The following is a 12,114-nucleotide window of genomic DNA, read 5'->3' on the forward strand; positions in this document are numbered from 1 at the left end:
TGGCGTACAGCTTCTCGGTCCTCAACGTCTCCAACGCGATTTGTAAATGTTCTGCGTGCTCCTTCGCGTTCTTCGAGTAGACTAGAATGTCATCTATGAATACTAGAACGAATTTATCTAAGTATGGGTGAAATACCCGGTTTATCAAGTCCATAAATACCGCTGGGGCATTCGTTAGACCGAACGGCATCACGACGAACTCATAGTGACCATATCTTGTACGGAATGCGGTCTTCGGTATATCCTCCTTTCGAACTCTCAGCTGGTGGTATCCGGACTTTAAGTCCATCTTTGAAAACACGCCGGCTCCTCGGAGTTGATCGAACAGGTCGTCTATCCTCGGCAGTGGGTACTTGTTCTTGAGGGTCAATTTGTTCAACTCTCTATAGTCGATACACACTCTCATTGACCCGTCCTTCTTCTTAACGAAGAGCACCGGTGCACCCCACGGCAAGACACTAGGCCTAACGAAACCCAGGTCCATGAGCTCCTGTAATTGTATCTTGAGTTCTTCCAATTCCTTAGGCGCCATTCGGTACGGTGCCTTGGACACAGGTGCGGCTCCAGGTTTGAGGTCGATTGTGAATTCCAATTGTTGATCCGGCGGCGGTCCAGGTAACACTACGGGAAAAACGTCGGGAAAATTTCGCACGACAGCGACGTCTTCTATCTTCCTTTCCTCCTCTTCCTCTCCGTGGAGATAGACTAGGTAGGCAGGACGTCCTTTCTTCATCATCGTGGTGGCTTGTAGCGTGGAGATTATGGCGGTTCGCCGGTTCATCGAGATTCCGTGGTACACGATGGGTTCCTTGCCGGAGCTTGTAGGGATATTTGCCTCTCCTTACAACGGATCATCGCAAAGTTCGCGGTCAACCAGTCCATTCCTAAGATTATGTCGATATCTCCCATCGCCATAACTTGCAGGTCGTGAGCGACTAACTTAAGTTCTCCTAGTACAATCTCTACGTTCGAGCAAGTTCGGGAAATCTCTACTATCCCACCTACTGGTGAGGACACCATCATTCTATGTTCAGATTTTCTAACAGGAATGCTCAAGGTATGCACACATAATTCAGATATAAAAGAATGCGATGCGCCCGTGTCAAACAACACAACAATAGGTGTATCGAGGATTTCGCCTATACCTGCCAAGTTTCCATTCTTGTTTTTCCCTTGCTCAAATCTGGGCTGTTTCTGACTCATGGCGTACGCTCTAACTTGGGCATAAAGTCTTGGGCTAAAAGGTTGTTGCTGCCGCTGAGGTTGATACCGGTTCACTCCCGATCCCGTTGGTGGCGCCCTCGGCTGCTGACGAAATCCTTGATTGTTGTGCCTCGCCCTGGTTCCCACGTTCTTACTCGGACACTCCCTAGAGAAGTGACCGTTTCCCCCACAGTTGAAACACCTAGTCGGGTTCGGCACTCTACACTCCCCAAAATGGTACTTGGCGCATACATTGCATTGGGGTGGTGATGTGAATCAAATAATGCCTGTTCTACTCCATGATTTCTCCTATTTTGTACCTTAAAATCATCTATCAATTAATCATTAAAGCTTGATTATTATATATTAGTTGATAGATGTACATGTGGAGTGGGGTCTGATTGAAACTGTTCGTTGCCTATCAAGATGGTGTGCAAATTCTTTTATCTTACCACCATTATCTTCGTCTTTGAAATAGCTTCGCGTGGGTATATTGTACGCCTCAATCGGAGCTCGAATGAAGAAGTTATGACCATTTGACCAAGGTTGCGCGAAGCAGTCAAAACCGGCAAAAACGCCCGGGTCCAGTGGAAACGCCCGGGTTGGCATACAAAATGCCCAGATTGTCATTATTTCGCCCGGGCCAGGCATTTTTCTCGATAACTGCCGAATTTCATTGTTCAAATTGGTTTATGGGCGGTTTATGTCTCCCGCGCTTCCGCAGGAGTTTATAAACATTGAAAATTAGTTCATGGAACAAGTGTTCAGCTAACTGTGAACTATACGTCGCAAATATGTTCAGTGCAAGAGATTAGGTTGATGAATTAATCCCAAGATTTGTGCTTTTGATAGATGTAGAAATATGCAAGTCTATTGAGCAACTTGGAGTGACATGCTTTTCCGTTTGAGAAATCCATCTTTTGTTAATCTTTTATTTTTGTTTGTCTGAATCTTTCAAAACCAAAAAAAATCAAATCCTTATGTTTCATCTTTTTAACTTCATAAGTTTTAAACAATCTTCTACCTCCCTATGGATCGACACTTGAAATACTACTAACGACGCTGTAATCTTGCAGTATCGTAGTATTATTAGAGTTAATTAATTAAACTTGATATCTTGTGTGAACTGAATCGGATACTCTAAAATACGCATCAAGTTTTGGCGTCGTTGCCGGGGAGGCAATAGGTTGTTTACTACTTAGAAGTTTTATTTTAGTTTTATTTTAGTTTTATTTTGTTTGATTTTTCTCTTTGTTTTGTTTAGGAACTTACTTCGTGTTCTTGGAGGTGATAACCATCTACCACGTCTGGACTTGAAGATGAAGGAGTGTTTATATTAGGTGATATCTTTTTAATTCTTGGTTTAGTGATTAGGATTATTTAGTTTTCACTAAAGCACACACGTTTTATAGGAACTTAACCCGAAGTTGTCGAGAGGTCTCGCTTTCGGTTGTAGTGAAATATATTTTGTGTATGTGCTTGGTTTCTTTTCTGTTGTGCAGGTTTAGGTAATTAAAAAAAAAAAAAAAAGAGAAAGTTGTGAATGCACACAAGATCACAGGGTACACCATCGTTTGGATTACTCTGTTATCAAAGAAAGAGAGGGCCGAGAGGTTCAGAGATTGAGATTTATCCGGACTATCAGAGTCCAGTTAGAAGTAACCCACTCTTCGAGTCAAGTTCAGAAAGTAGTTGTGGGACAGAGTCAGACACCGAATCAATGGCTGACAACAATAACAATCCACCACCCATGGGAAGGTTTGGCGACATCCTTAGATCGGGAGTTGATCACCCGGGGGAGTTTGCCTATGCACATGACAATGTCAACATCCCACCTCACTACATTAGTTTGGTGAATGGTGGAAATCTTTTCCATGGTCGAGATGAAGAAGATCCGATGAGTCATTTGAATGCCTTTTATGAATTGACGAACTCTCATAGACCGCCAAATGTGGAGCATCATCGAATCAAGAGAGCTTTATTTCCTTTCTCATTGAGAGAGAAAGCAAGGGAATGGTATGACTCACTACCCGGCTACAACATTGCAACTTTTGAAGAGTTGAAGTCGTAGTTTCTCTTGGAGTACAATTCTCCAATGAAGATAGAAAAGTTGAGAGAGGAGATCACTTCATTCCGACAAAAGTATGATGAGTCATTTGCCGATGCTTGGAAGAGATTTATAGACTTGCTAAGGAAATGCCCAAGTCATGGACTAGCTCCGGGGCATGATCTTTCGAAGTTCTACAAGGGACTCAATCATGAAGGCACAAGCTTGGTTACTGCAGGATCAAGTGGGAACTTGGACGATTTGACCCATGATGAAGTGAGAGCACTATTTCAAAGATTAGCGAACAATCAGAGGAATTGGAATAATCCAAGGAAGGTGACCACGAGAGATACATTTGGCGCTACTAAGTAGTCGGAAAGAGTGTTAGCTATAGAAGCTCAAATGGCTGACTTTAGTACTCAAATTTCGTTGATGACGAATGCCGTCAAATCTATGCAGTTGACTCCTCAATCCCAAGCCACGCTTGTGATGAAGTGTGGAGTGTGCCAAGGAGGACATTATACAGATCAATGTCCTAGTTTGCAAGGAGCACCCGTGGAAGATGTGAATTATATTGGGGATAATCGTCAAGGCTACAATCAAGGGCCACAATACAATCAGCAGAATTGGAGACCTCAGCAACCAAATTGGAATCAAGCTGGTCTTAGCAACACTGCGGGTAATCAATGGAGGAGTAATGCCCAACCCTCGGGGTATGAGAAGAAGCCATCAAGTGATGATCAAGTTGCGCAGATATACTCCTTCATGACTAAGAGCCAAAAGGAGAATGATCAATTCAAGGAAAATGTTAATGAGAAGTTTGGCCACATTGATGCCACAATGAAGAACTTGGAGATGATGAAAGGCCAACTTGCAACGGTTGTGCAAACCAGACCCCAAGGAACTATTCCAAGCACCACGATAACGAACCCAAAGGTTAATGAGCAATGCAAAGCAGTCACATTGAGAAGTGGGAAAGAGCTAGAGAGACTTGGAGAGAAAGTGGTACATAGTGGCCCAAACATCTTGCACGCAGGGGCGGACAAGTTGTTAGGCTCGCAAACATCGCATGCAGGGGCGGGCGAGGGGAGTGAGTGGGCCACTACAGATGCTAGAGATGGTCTACAAGATAAAGAAGATGCAAGTCGGCGTGATACAAAGAAGAAGCCGTTGAGTCCGGCAATGGATCCGAAGAGTCCATTTAATTTTCCAGATTTTATACCGCCGCCTCCTTTCCCAATCGAGAAGAAGAGAAAGAAAATAATTCAAGAGAAGAGACTCGATTAGATGATGAATATTATTAGGAAAGTTAATGTAGATGTGTCCTTGGTGGATTTGTTCCTACATTTTCCAAAATTCTCCAAGTTTTTCAAGGACCTTATTGGGAAAAAGGAGAAGATACAAGATGATGGTGTGGTGATATTGAGCGCATTTTGCTCACAATTTGTGAAGGAAAAGATGCCGGCTAAGAGAAGAGACCCCGGAAGTTGTGTGATCCCGTGTGAGATGGGAGATAAGAAGTTCCCAAAATGCCTACTTGATCAAGGCTCGGGAATATCATTGATGGCTTTGAAAACTGCGAGATCAATCGGTCTTGAAGCAAGGATCGAACCAATCGACATTGATCTACAGTTGGCGGATCATTCAATTGTTAAGCCAAAAGGAATCATCGAGGATGTTGAAAGGTTGCTCTAGTCTACACGTGTTCAAATAGGAAATAGCAGGTTCCCTAGATCCAGCAAGTCCACCAGATCACTCGGTCTAGGAACTCGTGGGTCGCGAGGAATCCCGGTCGTCGGACACACAGAGCACTTTTTCTTTAAAAAAAAACCCTCAACCACTTTACTAAACCTAGTATAGGGAAGTAGGGATCGATCCCACAGAGAAGGATGCGTAATACTCATGTTCAAGGATTTGGGAGTGTTTTTGGTGTTGGCTGCTGCCACGCATTTTCTTGGGTTGAGGAAAATCAAAAATTAACTTGACTTGGGAACTTTTAAAAAAATTCTTAAACTAACAGCTAGACCTAGGAAATAAACCTACTGTGGGGACCATGTCTGAAAAAGCAAGGTACGACTGAAAAGTTGGCAGAATAACTAACTCTTGTACCGACTGACAGTGACACCGTCTTCTACAACCAAAATTGCGTAAAACTTCTTAAGAAAAACAGCATGAGCAAAATAAAAACAGAGCTACTGACTTGAAATCAAATTTATGCATAATAACAAAGAACTTAACAGATCTGCATACCCAAGACGAAGTAAAATAGAACCAAGAAGAAAAAAAAACAAGATCTATCGAACTACTATCTTTCCACACGTCGAATACAACCTCAGGCGCTAAATCCACTCCGGATCCAAGCGTCCGACATGAACTCCAAATAGCAGAAACTCTCCATCACGTCAGATTTTAAAAAAAAAGAACTCCGAATACTCAAACAACCACAAATCTGTCACCAAATTCCACATCAAACACCTCAACATCAAAATAAACAGAGATCGACATAACAATTGAAGAAATAAGCTAACAGCAGAGAGATCTATGCAAAATGACTTGAAATTTAACCACTAAACGCAGATCCACGAACGGTAAAACAATTAAGCATCATCAACATCAAGGTCGACTCCCAGAAGTGAAGTTCGACGGTGAAAACAAGCAAAACAACTGAAATTAAAGGTAATTGTATCTTCGCCCTCACTCGGACGGTGTTGCCAAACACGAGATTTTCTAGAAAGTACCCTTCCGATCACGACTACCCCAGATCCATTCCCAAGTGTGTGTAAAGTGTGTGAGCTAAGAAGAGTGAAAAAAAAAACTATCCCCCTTTTGCGTTGCATGCTCTTCTATATATATAGGCGTTTGTGTGGGCCCAGCGAGGTATAGATAAGACTTTGTTGCCCTCAGCTGTAGACTCCTCTGTCACGCCAATTTTCCTTGTAAATCCTGCTCACTTCGTTCCTTTCCCTCGCTAGACCATCTCCTTCATTACTTCCTTGATCTAGCGATTTTCTTCACACACCTGGCTTAGGAAACGTGTTAGACCCAGCAAATTATAACATTTTTCGCACATTACCGATGCATGAAATTAGCCTTATCAGATGTCTTGGTGAAGGTGGACAAATTTTTACTGTCATAGAGATGGAAGAGGACAAGGACATGCCTATTCTCTTTGGTAGGCCATTTTTAGCAACCGGTGATGTTGTGATTGAGACCAAGACAAATACGGTCATGTTTCGAGTTGATGGGGAGAATGTTGTGATTGAGCAGGAGAAGGCGAAGGGGCGCCTATTGGAGTTTGGATAAGAAAGCTGCAAAGAAGAAGGTCGAGCCAACGACTATAAACAAAGGCGCTGATTGGGAGGCAACCCAAGTTTTTATGTTGTTTTCTTTCTTTTTATTTTCATATGTTGGAGGTTTTGTTTGCTCAATTCTTTCCTCTAGCATTTATTTTGAATTGAGTGTTTCTTTATGGTTTGTTTTTTTGTTGTTTTGTTGTGTTTTGTAGGAGCACATTGGAGCTTATGAGGGAGCACACTTACAATTGAAGATACACCCACCCTCCCACCCATATGCTACGGATTTCATGCCAAGTTTAGGGGAGTCTTCTATCCCTTTACTTTTTATGTTCTTCTTTGCTTACATTGAGGACAATGAAACATTCAAGTTTGGGGGGGTTGTTTGAGTTTGAATGGTTTTTATGCATGATGCATGTTTTTTGGGTGTATTGTATGCTAAAGGTGTTTTGAATCAATGTAATTGACGGGTGCATGCTTTATCTTCGGCTTTCTGGTTAGAAAATCTTGCTTGATTTTACTTGATCTTTGAAGCTTAGGATGGATGGAATTCGTGCATTGATTTATTTGAAAGAGCATTTTGTGACTACAACTGATTTCTTGAGTTGAGGAGAGTATGAAAGTCATATGTCTTTTGGAAATTATCTTGGATCGCTTTGCTTTATTGAGTTGCGTGCTTGCATTCATATGTGTTAATGATAAGGGACGATAAGGCACTAGGATGAACTTCATGGCCAAATATTCACATGCCTAGTCTAACAAATGATCCCCTAGAAGCCACTTTGAGCTTAATCCCCATTGTTTTGTACAAATACTTAGCCAATCACTTAGCTACTAAAATAAGCCTCATTTTAGCCTCATCAATAATCCTTACTACTATTTGGGTGCTAAATACAAGTTTGAGCTTTGTTGATTGTGTTGTAAGTATTGGGTGGTGTTCTATAAAAGTGTAGAGATTTTGAGACTTGATGAAATGTATATTTGTTGAGAATGAAGCTCATAGTAGAAATGAAAAAGACGGCCTCCAAAATCGCAAAAGTCGAGGTCTTACGGAAGAAAAAAAACAGAAAAAGAAAAAAAAAATTATTGAAATAAAGATAGAGCTTCTATTTTTAAGATGTAATCTTGTCATGAATGATCTCAAGTTTGGGGGAGTGAATGTTTGGTTGTAAATTCTTGTTGTTTGATTCTTTGGAAGGAAGTTGTAGGAGGGAAAAATTTGACACTCAGATGTGTAGCTTTTGAGCTCACTATCCATATTTATCCTACCTCATCCCTAGCCCCATTACAACCTATAATTTAAGACCTTGGACCTTATTGTTGATATATTGTGGATGTTTTGTAAATAGCTTGGTAGAGTTAAAGAAGTTTGATTTGAAATCCGCGAGTCTATGTGATAAGTAATGCTTGACGAGTCAATGGCGACGGTTTGAGTTGTAAGATCTTGTGCTTGGACATACTTTGACGTGCACCTAGACTTGAAGTTCTAGGTTGATGAGTGATTGTTCTTGATAGTGGGAAATCTTGATTGGAAATGTTGGGGGTTTAGATTTTGTCATTCACGTCCTTACTTGATTCTTTGTGATGAAAACTTTTGAAAATTTTTGTGAGTTGGGTTTTGGAACATTGTGCTTTAAGTGGTCTTGCTCGAGGACGAGCAAGTAAATAAGTTTGGGGGTATTTGATGTGAATCAAATAATGCTTGTTCTAATCCATGGTTTCTCCTATTTTGTACCTTAAAATCATCTATCAATTAATCATTAAAGCTTGATTATTATATATTAGTTGATAGATGTACATGTGGAGTGGGGTCTGATTGAAATTGTTCGTTGCCTATCAAGATGGTGTGCAAATTCTTTTATCTTACCACCACTATCTTCTTCTTTGAAATAGCTTCGCGTGGGTATATTGTACGCCTCAATCGGAACTCGAATGAAGAAGTTATGACCATTTGACGAAGGTTGCGGGAAGCAGTCAAAACCGGCAAAAACGCCCGGGTCGAGCGTTTTCGGCATAAAAAAAGCCCGGGTCTAGTGGAAACACCCGGGTTGGCATACAAAATGCCCGGATTGTCATCATTTCGCCCGGGCCGGGCATTTTTCTCGATAACTGCCGAATTTCATTGTTCAAATTGGTTTATGGGCGGTTTTTGGAGAGAGAGAGACTTCCTGGGACGAAAAGTGAGAGGGGAAAAGAGAGAAAGAGAGGAGGAAGAAGAGAAGGAAGAAATCCGGCCAACATTCCAACTATCCGTCTCCAAATCTCAATTCCACTCAACGAGAGCATGCTTCCTATGGTTTTCATCGTGATGTTTATCATGTGTTTAGGCTAAACTCTCAATGTTGCTCCAAGTTGTGATTTAGGCTTGTGTGAATGTATCTACACCTTTGAATTCACATTTTGACATCGTTGATGTGTTTAATGTTAGATTCTATCACTTTAGAGGCCTCTATCATTATAGATGTTTAATCCTTGTTTATCATCTCTTTAACATAGGCTTGGATGGACTAATCAATTGATGTGTTGTTGAATTTGAATTGTTCAGAGGATAATTTGACAACGGATTAGGTAAGTTTATATAGTAGATGTTTATGTCTCCCGCGCTTCCGCAGGAGTTTATAAACATTGAAAATTAGTTCATGGAACAAGTGTTCAGCTGACTGTGAACTATACGTCGCAAATATGTTCAGTGCAAGCGATTAGGTTGATGAATTAATCCCAAAATTTGTGCTTTTGATAGATGTAGAAATATGCAAGTCTATTGAGCAACTTGGAGTGACATGCTTTTCCGTTTGAGAAATCCATCTTTTGTTAATCTTTTATTTTCGTTTGTCTGAATCTTTCAAAACCAAAAAAATCAAATCCTTATGTTTCATCTTTTTAACTTCATAAGTTTTAAACAATCTTCTACCTCCCTGTCGATCGACACTTGAAATACTACTAACGGCGATGTAATCTTGCAGTATCGTAGTATTATTAGAGTTAATTAATTAAACTTGATATCTTGTGTGAACTGAATCGGATACTCTGAAATACGCATCAGGTGGCCTGGCCCGGGGGTCACTCCTGTGGTTGGACGAAGTCTGCCCTCCTCCATAAGGCGGTCGGCTCTGGGTGGAGCGGTGTCGCTTGTTGTCGTAGTGGGTTCTACTCTCATCCCACTTTCTTTTATCTTGGGGGTGATGTGGCGGGGGTAGAGCCAGTGTAGTGTTCCCCGCGCTCCTCTCCTTGGGCATAGCCGCTTCAACATCCAGCGCGAGGGCCAGCGCCTCTGCGTATGTAAGTCTACCACGGACAGCCAATGCCATCTTAATCTCATGTCTTAGGCCCTCACGAAACTTATCGGCCAGCTTCTCGCCAGTATCCGTCTGTTCTGGCGCATAGCGGGTCATGTCACAAAGCGCGCGGTCGTATTCGGTCACTGACAGGCGCCCTTGAGTTAGGTTGTAAAATTCGGCTACCTTTGCCTTGCGGTAGCTTTTAGGTATGTACTTTTCATATACTTCGGCCTTGAAGTCCTCCCACGTCATCCCATCCACTCGATCCTGTGGCATGGTTTTCAGCTTGGTATCCCACCAAAAGTCGGCGGACCCGGTCAGTTGATGCGTTACGCAAATCATCTTCTCCTCATCATTGCACACCAAGGTTTTGAAGATGCGCTCCAAAGCGCATACCCAGGTTTCAGCCTTCGCCGGTTCGCCCATTCCGTCGAAGATAGGAGGCTTTTGGTCTAAGAACAACTTCACGACTTCCCTATCTACTCGTGGAGGTGGTGGTGGCGGCCTTGGTTGCGTCACACTTTCTTCTTCCGAAGCCTGGGAAGTGGGTTCCTGATTCTCACGTCCTACGTTGCATCTAGGCGGCATTCTGATTCATTTTCACCCGAGTCGTTAGCGTATTTATTCAAATCCAATAATAGTAATGTGATATGCTTGCGAAAGTATGATTCTCTCTATAAGTAGGGTCCAAGGAATGATCACACAGTAGAATTATAAGAATGCAATTGTGCAAGAAAAGACATAAGACAGTTGCACAACAAGGTGAGAGGTACTTGGAAGAAAATAGAACGGACAAGTATATTCACGCAAAGATGTAGAAAAGAGTAGAAATAGCTCATTGCAAGATAAGAAAATAAAAGGTGCGAATTCCCCATAAAATCTCAAAATATGGTCTCAAAGAGGTCTTAGTACAACGAATGAAAGGAGTAATGGCAGCTGATTTTGTGTAAGTATGAATGGTTGATAAACTTCTACTACCACACTTGTTAGAAAAAGCCAGGTTCAAGTAACTGTGGAATGCTAGTTATTGGTATTTCTCAAAGTAAAATGAATGTTCAGATTAACATCCTCGGCTAGATTTGGCATTGTTTAAGTACACTTTTGCTAAAAATGTTTATGAACATCCATTGATTAAGCAACATTTTAATCTGTGTGCTTGGGTCACCGTATCCATTTTTGTCTCCTTTTCAGTTTAGGGTGTGTTTAGATTGCCTTTTACGTCAGTTAGTATGTGCTAAATGAAGTTATCAGGTGTTTGGTTGGGCATTTTTAGTTTCTGGCAGACCCAAGTTAAAAAGAGAGCCCGCCTAAAAAGGTCTGATAGTGCCATTTATGTTTTCCAAAATTGCTCCGATGCATATCTGTGTTGCCGATTTTAAAAAGGTATTTCATGTGCATTTCTTAAATAGCCCTCCATTTTGTCCCTACATAATTTAACAGATGAATGCGACAAAGGAGATTCTAATTCTTGCTCCTATTCCAATATACTGCGAGAACAAATAACTTCATCAATTCCATCTCTGATTCCTTCAAGACTCGCTAAAAATCTTAAGGAAAGGTCGATAAGGTTAGTTTGGTTTTTCAATTTAAAGTTAAATTCCTCATTTTCTTTGCCCCAATAATTAGAGAGAGAACAATCCACATTTGTTGAGAGTGGGTAATGGATATGGTTCTAGGATTTGGGGTTAATTGTTGACTCGTGGAACAAATTCAAGAAGGAATTTTGACTTGTGGAAACCATAATATTTTGGATGTGATATAGTTTTGAATCTAAGGCGTTTTGAGACACTTTTTAGAACTATAAACAGATCAATTTGTCTATGTTACTTTAGCTGCTTCAAGAGTTTCTGAATTTTTGGTTTATATATCTAACTATGGATCATGTGATAGGATTATATTAAGATGACAATCACTTTAAAAATGACAATGTAACTGCCACGTGGCAAGCTTGCTTGCCTATGTATCGTAGATTGTTTGATTATCTTTGATTTCGTATCACATATTGCTTGGAACCATATGCTGAGTTGCTTACCTATGTATGATAGATTGCTTGCTAGGTTGTCATTTTAACTATGGTGTCACGATAGTGCTCTGGTTTCATATCTCATATTGCTTACCTATGTATCACATATTATTTACATATGTATTGCAGATTGCATGTTAGATTGCATGTTACTTGTTTTCATGTTGAGTGGTGTCATCCTATCCTAACACCTGGGATGAATTGTATCTTTGAGGGGAACCAAGCGAAATACAAATATTATGAAAAACTTTTTATGTAATTGAATATGAC

General features: G+C 41.0%; 1 protein-coding gene and 1 non-coding gene across 2 annotated transcripts; one reads left to right on the forward strand and one right to left on the reverse strand.

The window, feature by feature from the left end:
- Positions 1 to 3,310: 3,310 nt before the first annotated feature.
- On the reverse strand, positions 3,311 to 3,417 carry LOC125185753. Its single transcript, XR_007170254.1, has one exon. It is a non-coding gene; the product is annotated as a small nucleolar RNA R71 (small nucleolar RNA).
- A 1,120-nt stretch (positions 3,418 to 4,537) lies between these two features.
- Positions 4,538 to 6,553, forward strand: LOC125220883. The gene is made up of 2 exons (XM_048123016.1): positions 4,538 to 4,935; positions 6,349 to 6,553. The coding sequence occupies exons 1-2, from the start codon at positions 4,538 to 4,540 to the stop codon at positions 6,551 to 6,553; spliced, it is 603 nt and encodes a 200-aa protein (XP_047978973.1).
- The last annotated feature ends 5,561 nt before the right edge of the window (positions 6,554 to 12,114 follow it).

The sequence above is a fragment of the Salvia hispanica genome, chromosome 4 (genome assembly GCF_023119035.1).
Source record: "Salvia hispanica cultivar TCC Black 2014 chromosome 4, UniMelb_Shisp_WGS_1.0, whole genome shotgun sequence".
NCBI lineage: Eukaryota > Viridiplantae > Streptophyta > Magnoliopsida > Lamiales > Lamiaceae > Salvia > Salvia hispanica.

What these genes read in the sequence shown, in the direction of transcription:
- LOC125220883 (XM_048123016.1), top strand. Translation starts at nt 4,538, where the DNA reads ATGATGAATATTATTAGGAAAGTTAATGTAGATGTGTCCTTGGTGGAT. An exon ending in ATCATCGAGGATGTTGAAAG is followed by an intron (nt 4,936 to 6,348) that starts GTTGCTCTAGTC and finishes TAGCCTTATCAG; the next exon opens with ATGTCTTGGTGAAGGTGGAC.